Below are 15,976 nucleotides of genomic sequence, written 5' to 3'. Positions count from 1 at the left end.
ACAGTTTTCCATAACGAAGAAACGATAGATGTTAGATAATCGGCGGACGCTTGAGAACGGGAATGAATGCCTCCTCGGCTTTCCTTCGCAGGGAATTGATTCTGCTATGATACCAAATGCTAAACGACCATATTTCTCTCGTATATTAGAATATTTTTGTAATATTTATTTATATTAATATTATATTAAATTTTATATTAATAGAGTATTACATAAAAATATGTTATATTATATAAATTATACAATAAATGTATTATATTAAAATTTGCATTAATAGAATATTTTGTAATATTTATTATTTACAATATTCTGTTTCCAAAAATCGATTGCTATAATTTTATATTAATAGAATATTATATAAAAATATATTATATATAATATATAGTTATATATTATATAAATTATATAATTATATATTATATAAATTATATAATTATATATTATATAAATTATATAATTATATATTATATAAATTATATAATTATATATTATATAAATTATATAATTATATATTATATAAATTATATAATTATATATTATATAAATTATATAATAAATATATTATATTAAAATTTATATTAATAGAATATTTTGTAACATTTATTATTTATAATATTCTCTGTTTCCAAAAATCGATTGCTATTGAGTATCGACGTGACTTATTAATTTTTATCTTTTATCTTCTTTCTGTATCACAAGCCATCAACGTTAAATAAATTAAAAAAAATAATTTAACAAAGTTAAATAAATAAAAAAAGAGTTGCTGCTATTTAATCCTCGCACGAGTAATCAATTACGCGCAAATATTTACACGTTTGTCAAAACCGATCCAGATTCATTACATTTTGATTGAAATTTGTAAAATTATATACAGGGTGAATCATGTGACCTGCACACCTGAAATAACTTTTAAATAACTTTTAAATTATGCGTCTAATGAAAGATTGTTCAACACAAAAATTGTTACGTTTTTTAAGGAAGGCAAAATATGGCATATCAATTATTTGGTGTGTGTTGAGGAGTTTCGAAATTTACAAGGTTATCTTTATTTTTTTTTATATTTTTTCAGCTGGATCATATGTCTTTTTTTTCATTATAAATCGACAGAACATGAAATTCCAAGTAAAAAAATATCAAGCCACATTGGTCCTAAACATAATGGCTAAGAAGATATTTTACGATAATTTTTTTTTTTTTAATATTATACAGGGTGTCAAACAAATTGCCGGGAAGTAATTCTGCGTGTAAAGAAAAAATAAAATTTAAATTTTCGTTATCGTCGAGAAAATCGACTGTTTAAATTTACATTACAATAGCATTACAATAGCGTTAATAAAAAAGGATAACAGTCAAGAATTACCTTGAAGAGAGAGGAAATTTGACGAGCAAGCGAATTCGAGACGATTCGTACGATGGTCGTCATAGTGATGACTCCCCCTCCCCCCTCCCTCTGCTTCGCAAGTCGGCGAGTTGCGTCAAGATCGTATTTAGGGTAACATTTGCGCGAGTTGAATCACTGGAGACGTTGTTATGTCGTCCGTAATGCTACAGTGTTGCAAATACCGAGATTCTGCCTAACAATAAGTCTTTTCCCAACGCGGATTTCACTCAGATTCTACTTGTTGCTTGGATCGAATCCAACTTTCGAGCGCGTCGAATTCTATTAGGGTTCTACTCGAGTTCCTCGTTGAATTACACTGGACAGAAAGTTCTGAAAGTTGCGAATTCGATGCTCGAGGAATTTCTCATTGGAGTGGTAATTTAAAGACAGTCGAGTGACCCACGAGAAATGATTTATGAATATCAGTTGGTTTATTATATGGTTTCGTTTCTGGAAAATATTCGAGTTGAACGCTTGATTGACGTTCTAATGGATGAACGCAGGTTACACTTACGGAATACGGAACTATAGTATCGTATTCTAAGAAACAAAAGGCTAAAAGCTGCAAAATGACTTTCTTTCCCAATATTAAAATCTTTCATCATTAAATATTAAATATTATATAAAATGAAATTTATATAATATTAAAAGTATTTATAAAAGTATAATATACAAAATAGTAAAATAAAATAGTATAAAATAATATATTATATAAAATATTATATATAATAATAAAATTTTATACAATATTAAAAATACTTATAAAAATATAATATATAAAATAGTATGAAATAGTATATCATATAAAATATTATATGAAATAAATTTTATATAATTTTATATATTTTATATAATATTAAAAATAGTAAAATAAAGTGGTATGAAATAGTACATTATACAAAATAGTAAAATTTAATATAATATTAGATATTATAATTTATTAATATTATATTAAATTTTACTATTAAATATTAAATATTAAATTCTTTTATTATATCTAGTACAAGGGTTGTGATTAATTTGAATACTTTAGGGGATCGACGATCGCACAGCTGTCTGAGCGGGCACTTTCTCGTTCGAGAGGCGCGAAAGTGACACGGGATCCTCCGCCGAGACAAGGAAAAGCAAAACAACCGGTGAGTCAACGATCCTCGCAATAATGATGCGAACTGTTGCATCATCTACCGACGAAAGTTCGGACTACGTCCAAGACGTGACCAAAAAAGGCAACCACGCGGATCAAGCATGCAGCGCACGACCGAAATGCGGTTAACACGTCGCGACGTGCACGACGTCCCAAGGAATTGCCCGACGAATTCTACGAAAAGAAACTGGGATCAAAATAAATTATTATTATTATTATTATTATTATTATTCATTGACGGCGGATCGATGATCCCAGTAGTAGACTGAAGATGAAATTTTATTGTTCTTTTATAGTTATTATTTATTTATTTGTTTTTTTATATTTATTATTTTTTATAGTTACAGTTACAGCTGTGAAAAGTCAATAATTTTATTTCATCGTTGCTAATATTAATTGATAACAATTAATCAATAATAATTAATATCAATAGCAATAAAATATTTTTTGAACAATGTAAAAAGAACTAGTCAAGTCTGTTCTGATCAAAGTACTCTAAAATATCCAAGAGATTCCCAAATATATTTTATTCGTCGTTGCACAAAAAAATTGCCACCTCTTCGTGACGAGTATATTCGTCATTTAGTAATAACAAGATAGCCAAGAGGTTAAAAAGGAAGTTCGCACGGCTCTCGCCAAGCGCGTGGAAACGTGCATACACGCTCTCGGTTCTCGGTGTCCTGCGAACGATATAAACGATATAAACGCGATATATACGTATGCACCGCAGAGAGAGCAAGTCAGCGTTCTTTGCATACCGGTTGGGCCGCGTCGGACAAATATTATGGCGAGGTCGCAGATGGTCCCGGCAAAAAACGAGCAAAATTCCGCGCGTCAAAGGTGAACGCTTCGACGCCAGGAATAACCGTCCGCCTTCTTTTTACAATACTCGCGTTAATGGTACGTTCAACCTACCTCCGCGAATGCGTAACGTAAATCGAACGTGAAACAAATCCGCCGATCCAGTCTTTCGCATATTGATCACTATCGTTTGATGGACTTCGATATGTATCATTATAATTCAAGTGACAATAATTGAAACGAATAGATTTATTGTAGAGATAAATATAAGATAAATAAATTATCATACAGAGTGATTCGCGTAACTTGCAATAACCTGAACTAACTTTTTAATTAATAGGCGTTTAATGAAAAATCGTTTCATACAAAAGTTATTGTATGGTTTTATAGCGAAGCAAAATACGGCGTGTCAATGTTTTGTGTGTGTCGAAGTTTTCAAGGTCATTTTTTTTTAAAGCAAACTATATACTTCTTTTCATCACAAGTCGAAAGAATATTAAATTCTAAGCAAAAAAGTATTAACCCACATTGGTCCTAAATCTATTAATTATGGAGATATTTTACAATAAACAAATAATTATACGATAGTAATTAAAACAATTGAACGACATGATAATAATTAAAAGATTTAAACAGAAAGATAACAATCAAAATATGTTTCTATCTAAACAGAAATCAATATTAACTTTGACAAAAAAAAAAAGAAAAAAAAATGGCGGTATCTTTTAAGCAATTATAAAGAAAGAGACAAATTTGGTTGTGTCTATGTTGTTAAATAGGCGAGGGCGTAAGGAAATTTTCCAACCGACTACCGGTTGTCCCTAAACGCGTCTCAATGCCTGACCTACGACGTTGGATCCAAACGTCTATTATTAGCAACTTGGATTCCCTCTGTCCGTTTGCACCGCTGGAATTACAGTCGGATGCGAGTTTTGTTCCGTACGATCGTGGCGCGCTAATTGGATCGACCAAACAGTGCGCCGATCATCGCCAGTGATAATCGACGGGATCACACTTGTTTCCTGTTTTTTCCGCGCATCGTTCGCTGCTGCTTACGCGTTGCTTTTCAATATGGTTTACACTCTGTTCTAATAGTGTTTCTTACAATGGAGTCATACAGAGTATATTGATATTTCGATTCGACAAAGATTGAAACTTTATCTTTATTATTAACACTTAAATGAGAATTTTTGGAATATTTCTCGATTATTTGTGACATTATTTACAGATTAATATAGGAGTCCCCATTTAAACGACCGCCGCTATCCCCACCAATTCTTGCGACTATCCCCACTCTTACCTTGCGTGGCACTTGCCACACAAAACAAGCGATATACAGGGTGATTCATGTAACTCGCACACTTCAAAATTTCCAAGGTTATCTAATTTTTTCTTTTTAATTGGTCTATATATTTTTTTATATTAAACAAAATTCCATTATTAATAAATAATATTAAATTCCGAGTAAAAGCAGTAGTCCTAAACTTAAAGATTAAGGAAATATTTTACGATAATCTGTCTCGAGAATGAAAACTGCATACAGCATTAGAACCATTTACTTTTTACACATTAATGTTCCATGATCCGCTTCTCTCATCCAATGAGGATTATTTGGTGTATAAATAATAATAAACTTTTGTATTAAATATACGGTAATTATATTATCGTTTTATTTAATTTAAAAGTATTTCAGGTGTGCAAGTTACGTGAATCACCCTGTATATGATACTCTGAATATGTACTCATCCCCTCTCTTTCCTTCGCTGCCAATTCACAGAATATATCTCCCATTTTAAACGTCCAGTTTCAACTCCGACTGCGGACGCTTAAGTGGGAATTACTGTATTATACTATGTTGATATCTTTGTCAAACTCGTGTCTGTCTAAAATTATCTGTCGCTCAGCTTTCCAGCGTCTCAACGTCGCTGACATAAACTTATCTTCCTTTTTAGTAATTATAATCATAATAACAGTAGTCAGAAAAATAGTAATCATACAATCTTCATATTCTAGTAATATTCTAGTAATTCATTTTTCGAATCAAAATTATCAGAATATCTGAAAGTTTATCATAGCCAGCCGAATAAATATATAATATATTTGAAAAATTACATAGTGCATTTGAAAATTTGAGAGAGATGTTGGTTTTGTTGGCGAAATTATTACCGAAAAGTGCAACTACTTCTTTTAATTGTTATTTAGCTTTTGCGACATTGAGATGGTGTTGTAAGTGATTTAACGAACTATAGCGAATCGTATCACGGCTTGTTAAGTACCTCGTGCACGCTATATTGTCGCACTTTATCGTTTAAATCTGTGCACGTACACACATTATCCGTGTCTCTGTCGTACAGTAACTTATACAAGTTAAATTGCTGTCACGTACCCCCATGCCTCGGCAACTTTTTCCCCGTCGTTGCTTCACGACCCCTACCACTAATCTGTCAGCCCCCTCACGAGAGTGTGTGTGAGGCGTTAGTGCAGATGACTAGGGCTACATTGGGACTTAACCCTCGCATGACGAGCCGTACTGGCCGGTGGCCGAGTCTCGCAAGACCCAAGCTACTGATTACATATATACACACAAGTTCCAGTGGAACGATGTACGCCTATATGTAGTCGTTAGTGGCTGGTTCAATTTTATTTCCTTTTTGTATTTTTATTATGATTGTTATAACAATAAGACAGTAGGAAATAGAAACACCTTTTGCTACTTTTATTACCTATAAATAATATTATTTATTCTCGTTGTATCTAATACGTTAGATTGCATTTATGTTTGCTACAAACAAAATTGTGACAATTGCTACATTTAGCGCTATATTTGTTGTTGATTGCCTATACAAATAAAACATCTCGATCGTGTATTTGAGTTTGGAAGTTTTAAGTTTTAAAAAATGGAAAACACTGAAAGACTAAAAAATACAAAAAAATGAAAAATGGTAGAAAAACTAAAGAATACAAAAAATGAAAAATATTACAAAACTAAAGAATACTACTAATGAAAAATACTGAAAATAATGGACTGAAATACACTCCCGACCACTCGCTATGACTGCTTCTTCAGAACTGATTCGTACGTGCGTTCGTCACCAATTTAACTTATTGGAAATGTAATGTGATCCCATTTTTTATCGCCAAATCGTAGCCATACAGGCTAACTTTTTTGTATGACTCACACACAAAGTAGGACTTCAAACGGGTCACCACAGACTCAGCCACCGTTATGCGAGGATTAATCCGTATACAGTATACGAGCAAAATTGAACACACACGCGAAATTCTAACGTAGGTAATATTTTATCGAATATTTACGTGTTGAATACAAGAAAAAGAAAGAGCAGAATATGTAGTGTTTTGTAAAATGTTTTAGCTTTCCCAAAAATATTTCATCACTGCGTTGCCCTTGTAAAAGATACAAAGTATTTTCGTGGAGTCAATTAATTTGTGCGTCAATTAATTTAAATGAAAAACTATCGATACTCTAAACTGTAATGTTGTAAAAAAAGAAAATTACATAGCAATCTACTATTTTCACTATCCTGAAATCATCTTTTTTCCAAACTTAATGCAGCAGATGGGAAAGTGTTCCTCCTTCTTTTTTTTTTTTTTTTTAATTTGCGTACATAAAAATACTGAAAAATTTTACTTACGACCAAATCCATCATGACCTTGAAAATCGAAGTTGTACTGGCACGGTGTGTACGGTGTGTACGTTGTCCGTGAAGTGCCGATAGTTCTCTCGGTTTTTCACTTCCGTCGGACAGAAGTTTCAAATAAAGGTTAACCACTCATATTTAACAACTATATACAAGGTTGAATGATGTGTGACTGATGCTGTGTACGATTGCTGTATAAGACGAGCTAATATCGTGCCTATGTTTATATAGGCGGTAGTACCACCTCGGACAAAGGTGTCTCTCAGAGGCTCTTTCCTTTGTTTTGCTCATGCCCAGTCCCTTCTTCAATGCAGGAGAAAATGCAATTAGAAGGGACGACAGGGAAATTGGGAAAGTCGGCATGTTTATTACCTTGACCGTTCATAAAATCCCTTGCCAGATGAGTTATGGCTGTCGTAACTGTCGTTTACCTGTCCGAATAGCATATTCTGTCCCAGAACAGTAGTTTCTCCTCCGCAACCACTCTTTAAAACTTGCCGTACAATTTCTTCTCAAAGTTTTGCATTAAATGGGAAAAGAAAAAAGAATCGATTCACGAGAACAAAACGGAAACAGAACTTAAAAGAAACAAATTTAGTCGTGGCAGAAGCTTCGTGCTTCAAAATGAGATCGTGTAGATTGTCGTACGACTTTCTTTTGCGAAGTTATAACAGCTCGAACTATAGGGAGAATTTTTTGTCGCTCTACGCGCTCTCCACTGTACGTAGACTCGAGTGATTGTGGTGGGGATGACTCGTTAGGAGGGGGAACAGAGACCGTGTGGTCCGTCGGCCAATTTCTATCAACGTATCTTTTGTTTACGCATATCGCACACGTGCATTATACGGCTATACTGTGCTCGGCGTAGTTTGGCAGTTGATGCAGATCGCGCGAATGAAACACGGCCACAGACCCGCATTAATACATATTTCTGTTCCATGCGTTCGATGACTCAATGACGGTCACATGGTGGGGTGATCCCCCCTCGTTCGAACGATCTTTGTGGGGTTTGCAGATGGCGAGCGTTTCGAGGGCCACGTGTGCGAACCAGATAAATCTACTCGCGTTAACCCTGCCCGTTTTCATTGTATTTACACACCATGTACGCTATGGGTCAATACAACAACCTTCCCGTCTGCTACACATTTGCTACAGTGTAATGCAACATTGCCAACGACGCAACGAAATAATATAAATCTTTAAACAGCTGTGGCCACACGGCGGAAGATAGAAAAAGGTATCTTTGTTTCTCCAGAAGTAAAATTTCTAGCAGAGAAAGTAAGGTACAAAGGAGAGAAAATTGACAGTGTGGCAAAGAACACGACAGACTTCTATTTTTATTAAAAATTTTCTAAAAATACGACAAATTATAAGTACGTAAAACTTCAATGAAAATTAAAATTGGTCATTTTGATTACTTTGATAGTTCTGTTAAAAAGGCGCCTCTCTTTTTATTAAATTCACTTTCATGGTATCAAATTTTTCTTATATTTCCTGGCATCGAAAAACATGTAAATATATTCGAAGATATCTAGACTTAATTAACAGAAAATTCACCAGAGATTTACTTGTCAGTTTTCACGTTAGATTCATGTGCCTTCTATAGGGTAGACTAAAAGTTTTTTCCCATCTCTTTTTTTTTTTTAAACAAAATATCAAAATGTAGGGAAAAAACTAGTTTTATTAATTTTTCATTATGTTTGAAAGCTAACTGCCAGAGCGTTCGCAAATCAATAAAAAAATAATTAAAAAATCACGGAATTAATTTCAGTTGGCCGTGATTTTTGGCCCATCCTATTTGTCGAGGGCTAAATGATAAATGAGGAAAGGAGAAATTCGCGAAATCGACGGGAAAGAAAGATCGTCTTGTCTCGACGATTCAGGGAGGAATTCGTTCCCGACTGATTTACGCGGTGGACGATGCGTAAATCTGGAAGCGTTAAAAGCAAAACGATTGCAGGCAGTCGGTAGATGGCGGACGAGGATGCGCGAGCCCGACTCGAGCATATTTTTACGCGAGTGTATTTGTTTACCTACTTAACCTGCTCCTTCGAAGAACATTTTATTTTCTTATTCGAATAAAAATCGAAATTTGGAGTCAGATTGTACAATCTTTTAATTTTTTTTTTTTAGAATACCAGCGTGCCTCTTTTTTTTTATCTCGCAATCTTTGGACTAGAAACTGTTGTTTAATTAACCGTAATATCGAAGACTACGGTTAACATAAACCTGCTCCTCGGCAACCATAAAACACTCGTGCCTTTAAGAAAGGAGACACTCTAATTGGGCTGAGCAATATTAATAGCTAAATATAAAACGATAAACAGACGTTTCTTAAATAAAGATTCACGGTGAACGGTTAACAACAATGTCGAACATGCAGAGCAATAACTGTATACCTAATACTGTAATGAAACCTACTACTAATACTGTAATGAAAAATTGTCGACAATTTCAAGTGATAGAAATTTGGTAAAAAAAAGATCACATAACGATCCATTTGCTTTCCAAAGTCTCTATATCCTATCTTTAAGATTTGATAAAATTCTACACGTTGGGAAAATTAATCATCAAAGCCAGAGGTGGCGAACTGGCGGGGCGTGCCCCCCTCCCCCCCCACTTTTTCAGTCGGTAGGGCGCTATCCCCTCCACTGCGTCGATCTCCCCGCTTTAGCTTCGGCTCGCGATTAGCCAGCAAGTTAAAGAAAGATCGGAAACGTTGTTCGCTGCGGCCAGGGAAGAATGCACAGTGTGGGAAACGAATTTCCATGGTTGGGGAACCGGCAGACTGAATGAGTAGCTCGTACTGGCCTCTGCGTCAAATAATGGCATATTCGTCGTGCGAGATTTCTTTCGAATTATAAATTCCCACGCGCAACGTAGGTGTTAAGACAATAACACGCACGACAGTTGAGACAACTGAGGGAAAGGGAGATCATAGTATCTAGAGAAAATAATTACAGAAGATACGATAACAGCGGTCGGTTGGTGGATAATAATTTTCCGTGGGATGTCGCGCGGCCAGGCCAGCCCGCGTAGAATGATTTGAACCGGGCGGTAAATATATCCGCGAGCCGGACGAGCGGATGCCTAATCTAAGTCGTGCTCTCGGAAGGGAGTGCCTTCTGGCCGCCATGTCAAACGAAGAAACGCGCGACTGTGCGCATTCTGCAGAGGCCGTTTACCGGCAGCAGCTTTTCGGCCTCGAGCTTTAGAGGCTTACAAGGAGAGGCCACAGCTGTTGGGTCGTCGATTTTAATGAAATTTGGTGTGTCGATTCTAAAGTAAAAATAATTCGACTAATGTCCAAGCATTTCCGTCAATAATCATTATTTACACAGATATTTAATGTTTTAATCTTCTATCACAGCTACACATACTTCTTTTCTTAAAGTTGGAGGTAGCGATGTAGTAGCGAAGAAGCTATAGTGAAATTTATTCATACCCGGAGGTTTTAGGGTTCTGAATCCCTCCCACGGAAGAACTTTTTTTTTTTGTATTATCTCTATTTTTGTTTTCTTTCTTTTCTTTGTTTTTTTTTTATGTAGAATACTGTGTTTTATATTTTTATAACGTCCCTAGTTATATCGCCATTATTACAATTTTATAATGTCCCTATTATAGAATGCTATAGAAATTTTACAAAATAATCATAAACGGAGGGAAGACGCTATCAAAATTCATTCATTGATTCATAATCAATTATCTGCACCAGTTTTCAATGCAATGGTTAAATATTTCTTGTACGCAATAAAATTAACATCTTTTTCAATGTAAACCAAGTGTGCTTTCCAGACGATGTAAGAAACGCAAAGTGTTCGTGTAATAATATGGCAGTTATAAAATGTTCATACTGCCAGATATACTTATGCTTTTCACGCTTTTATGACGCTTATCATTGTAATGTTCTCTTGTAAAATATTAGTTATTAAAAATTGTAATGTTCGACGTTATATTTTATACTGAAATTTTCTGTGATATTTTAAATTAATAATCAGGGTCACTATAAAAATGTAAAATACAGTATCCTACATAAAAAAAAACAAGAAAACTTAAAAGAAAAAAAAAAAAGAAAACAAAAGTAGAGATAATACAAAAATATTCTTTTCCCTGGGAGGATTTGAAACCTCCGGATATGAATTCACTATACTATCAGCTTCGCTACTGCATTACTGCTTGCAAAGAAGAGTTATTAAGAAAGAGTTATTAAGAAGAGTTGTTAAGAAAAGAAGTATATCTTTGGAGTATATCTGTAGAAGATTAAAATATTAAATATCTCTGTAAATAATGAGTATTGACGGAAATGCTTGGACATAGTCAAATTACACTTGCTTTCTACAGACCAAATTTCATTAAAATCGACGAACAGCTGTGACCTCTCCTTGTTAGCCTGCAAAGTTAAGGCCACTATATGCCATCGACTCCTAGATTTTTCATGAAACCTTGCTCTTTTCAGCCTTCTAACTCCAATATTACTGTTTATTATTAATCACAAAAAAATAGAAAAAAATGGACAAAAAGATGACTAATCTAGAGAAGTCAACATCTTCCGATTATTTGTCGTTCATGTGGCTAATGATGATAAATGACTTACACCAGGAGTTGACAAGCTTTTGCCATGGCTGACACATGGTACGTTTGTAGGTACCTGAACCGGTAATTGAATGGTGTACCATCGGATAAGAGGAATTACAAAGAGCAGTGAAATCCTTGCTCAGCAGCGAGCATTGTTGGTGAAATGTGCTGAAGATCGTTTCTTCGATACATTTGTATCTCGAGCATCTCACGGGAGATTAAGGAGATTCGTAGAAATTTTAGAAAGCATTCACGAAGGAGAGGCGTTTCGATATTTTGTGAAATATTACGGACTCTGACGATTTTTAATAACATTGCAACACAGAATGGCTGTGCCAGCAGCTGAGTTTATCACCACAAATGTCTCCGTTGCTTTTTTTTTTTTTGCAATGATTTTTCCATAGGTAAATAGGGATTTCGAAGATTTCAAGATCGCTTTCATCTTTTTTTTAAATCGAACGATACGCATTTTTATCAATTAATCGATATCATTCTCTATAAAAAGGTGTCGAAAAATTATTCATCCTTGTCTTTCGCATGCACAGGCGATTTATCAAAATTAAGGTTAAAATATCTCCCAAACGAATAATTTTCTCACGTAAATGACTCTTTGTACTTTCTTTTTTTTTATAAATGATAAAAAGCTGCATCGATTAATGAACGAAAAGACATATCATTCTGTCAAAAAAGAAAAGTCTAAAATCATTGAAATGCCTCCAAACTTACAAAAAAAAAAAAAAAAGTGAGTAATTTTCGTTCGTAAAATACTTCTTCACTTCTTCCTCAGTAAAGAGGTCAAAAACAAATGCAAATTCGTACGGATACGAAATCTGTTCAAGATCAAAGTTTCAAGACTAAACGTTCTCTCGCGACGGGCGAGAAATGAAGGAAAGTCGCGAAAAAAGAAGCGTCTAAAAAACCACGTGGCTCGAACAATGGCGGTGAAACGCTTGCACGGTGGACAATGGGTCTGTAGATCTCGCGATGGAAATAGTTATTAGAAGGAGGCCCGCAAGTGATCCTGATTGTCAGATACGGTGATCCTCTATCCTTTTCCCCCCGCCCCCTTTCCAACTTTATTCACGCGTTATGCAAAGTATGTACCTTTAGTTGGCATTATCCACAGCTTGTTCCCATCGCTGGTCGGAGAAAGCGTACGAAATTGCGTTAAAGTTGGCAAAACAACGTGGAACGACACAAGTGTATGTAAGTATATATGTATATATGGCGGAACATCGAATTACACCGATGGAACAGTCGATCTGTCGCCAAAAATGATTTATGAGCTTTTTGGCGCTTTTGAATAATTAGGGTTATGCTCCTACACGTTGCACAATTTTTCTAGATTGACTCTAAGTCTTCAGAACAATATTTACTCAAATGAGGCCATCGATCAAACTAACACTAATTATTTGCAATTTAACACCAAATAAACTAACACTAATTAACTGCAATTTAAACACTAGGTAATTGCAATTTAAAACTAAATAATAATTATATATATTAATATGTAATTATGTAATAATAAAACTATAATATATAACTATAACAATAAAATATAATATAATAAAAAACTATAATATATAATAAAATAATAATATAAACCTAAATAACAATTTTATATATTAATATATAATTAACATATAAAATTATTATTTAGTATATATAGCTTATATATCATAAATATAATAATGATAAGTTCTTGTTATTTTTTTTTTTTTTTAGAGTAAGACGGTTGATGAATGAATTAAACGTTCAGTTTTGTCAAGTAAAGCAGATTTGAATCATTCGGCAGGTAATTGCAATTTAAAACTAGGTCAAATATGAATTTAAAACCGATTTTGATTATTTTAGATATCAGACATAATTTATGTCGTCTGTATAACACGAAATCAGAACTCTCGAATATTACATAAACTGATCTTAAAACTTTGGTAACGTGAAAAAAAAATTTTTTTCTTTTTCTGTTCCCCGGTGTTATTCGAATTAATTGAGAGACAAACGCCGATACACTATTTAAACGCGTGATTCTTGCGCGCAAGCGTCGTTAGCTCACGATCAGTTCTTTTTACCGCTAAACGAGATGCATTTGAATATGCCTCGTTGATTTAGACAGAACGGATCCTACGGTTCTTTTTAAACGAAGATTATGGTCGACGTTGGATCGTCAATGGATATACCTGTAGGATCGTTTTGTTCGTATTTTATTATGGGTTAGGTCTCCTCTTCTTTGAATGAGAAGAACCAAAGAACAAAGAATGATAAACATGGTTTTACAGGTTAGGTCTTCTCTTCTTTGAATGAGGAGGACCAAAGAATAAAGAATGATAAACATGGTTTTACAGGTTAGGTCTTCTCTTCTTTGAATGAGAAGAACCAAAGAACAAAGAATGATAAACATAGTTTTACAAGTTAGGTCTTCTCTTCTTTGACTCAGAAGGCCCAAAAGAACAGAGAAATGACGTGATTTTATAGGTTAGGTCTTTTGTTCTTTGAATGAGGACGATCAAAGAACAAAGAATGATAAACATAGTTTTACAAATTAGGTCTTCTCTTCTTTGACTCAGAAGGCCCAAAAGAACAGAGAAATGATGTAATTTTATAGGTTAGGTCTTTTGTTCTTTGAATGAGGAGGATCAAAGAACAAAGAATGATAAACATAGTTTTACAAGTTAGGTCTTCTCTACTTTGACTTAGAAGGCCCAAAAGAAATGATGTGATTTTATAGGTTAGATCTTTTGTTCTTTGAATGAGGAGGATCAAAGAACAAAGAATGATAAACATAGTTTTACAAGTTAGATCTTCTCTTCTTTGATTCAGAAGGCCCAAAAGAACAGAGAAATGATGTAATTTTATAGGTTAGGTCTTTTGTTCTTTGAATGAGGAGGACCAAAGAACAAAGAATGATAAACATAGTTTTACAAGTTAGATCTTCTCTTCTTTGATTCAGAAGGCCCAAAGGAACAGAGAAATGACGTGATTTTATAGGTTAGGTCTTTTGTTCTTTGAATGAGGAGGATCAAAGAACAAAGAATGATAAACATAGTTTTACAAGTTAGATCTTCTCTTCTTTGATTCAGAAGGCCCAAAAGAACAGAGAAATGACGTGATTTTATAGGTTAGGTCTTTTGTTCTTTGAATGAGGAGAACCAAAGAACAAAGAATGATAAACATAGTTTTACAAGTTAGGTTTTCTCTTCTTTGACTCAGAAGGCCCAAAAGAACAGAGAAATGATGTGATTTTATAGGTTAGGTCTTCTCTTCTTTGACTCAGAAGGCTCAAAGTACAGAGAAATGATATGATTTTACAGGTTAGGTCTTCTCTTCTTTGAAACAGGGGGCCCAAAGAACAGAGAGTGAAGAACACGGGGAAATTAATTTTGTTTGGAAGAATTCCTACGACGGCATTCCAACGGTGGAAAGTTTCTTGGTTCGAAGCATAGTCTTGGATAATTCGTCGGATTTGTAATACACCATATTAAAATCGAAAGCCAATGAGATCTACTGAAACCATTCGCGATTGTTCTGAGAACAATGCAACAAGTCTTCGAACGGATAGAATCTAAAGATGAATATGTATGATTGGTTTCTTTTCTCGAATACACACGCTTCGAAACCAAAGAAAGTCCATCATACGCGTAAGCAACCACGACTACCTTATACAGTGCAGCAGTACACATAAATTTATTTGGAAAAACGAAAAATTACGAATGAAGCGCTACGTTAACGATATTGCAGAGATCGCAATGCTCTGTGTAATATTATTACATACGAAAGGATTCAGCTGCCGTCTGTGAAAATAATTAATTTATGGAAAGTACGGTCATTGTGGGAGAGATGAGGAAGAAACGTGGGACGGAAAGAGCGTCGCGTCGTGGTAAATTGCCACGCGTGGGCCGTGTTCTCGTGGCGCGCACACGTGCACAACACGATGACCCCCGATCGAGCTTACTTTCAAACGTCGTGTCTCTCAAACAATCTTCAACGAAAAGTGTTTCAGTGTCTCTGCACTTGATCTTCACTATCAAATACCTAATATGTATTTTATACTTGTACCTAAATGCCTAATATATAAATCGAATTGACACGATCGCTGTCACTTGGAGCAAGCACTCCGATAGAAATGAAACTCACAATCAGTCTAAACATTTACATACTTCGCTTGAACGAACTGCGTATCGTCGTTTCCTTCACTATATCTGTTACTTGTTACGTTTAGTTAATGTAAACGAGTGCTTCGTATTTTTCTTTTCTTTTTTTTTTCTGATAAGACTGAGTATCCTTTTTTCTTTTACACGCTTCTCACCAACGCCATTCGCTCCGTTTAAATTTGTTGTTCTTCTGCAAGGGAGAACGATGCTCGAGACGATGATTTACAATGGTTGGCACGTTCAATCTGGCAAGAAGAGTTTCACC

At 34.5% G+C, this 15,976-nt stretch overlaps 1 protein-coding gene across 3 annotated transcripts in view; it reads right to left on the bottom strand.

Moving 5' to 3' along the window:
• LOC122530416 overlaps positions 1-15,976 on the bottom strand; it is a 43,248-nt gene that overhangs the window by 22,359 nt on the left and 4,913 nt on the right. The window contains exon 1 of one of the 3 annotated variants that reach the window (XM_043657334.1): positions 6,980-7,006. The exons of 1 other annotated variant lie outside the window; for it this stretch is intronic. In XM_043657334.1, coding sequence (XP_043513269.1) covers positions 6,980-6,994 — 15 coding nt within the window. In that variant the 5' untranslated portion in view covers positions 6,995-7,006. Of the gene's footprint in view, positions 1-1,360; positions 1,424-6,979; positions 7,007-15,976 lie in introns of those variants that run through there. One more of the 3 variants, XM_043657333.1, reaches the window with a different exon arrangement.

The sequence above is a fragment of the Frieseomelitta varia genome, unplaced genomic scaffold, assembly GCF_011392965.1.
Source record: "Frieseomelitta varia isolate USP_RPSP 00005682 unplaced genomic scaffold, Fvar_1.2 scaffold_342, whole genome shotgun sequence".
Taxonomy (NCBI): domain Eukaryota; kingdom Metazoa; phylum Arthropoda; class Insecta; order Hymenoptera; family Apidae; genus Frieseomelitta; species Frieseomelitta varia.
This window is presented reverse-complemented; position numbering and strand designations above follow the sequence as displayed.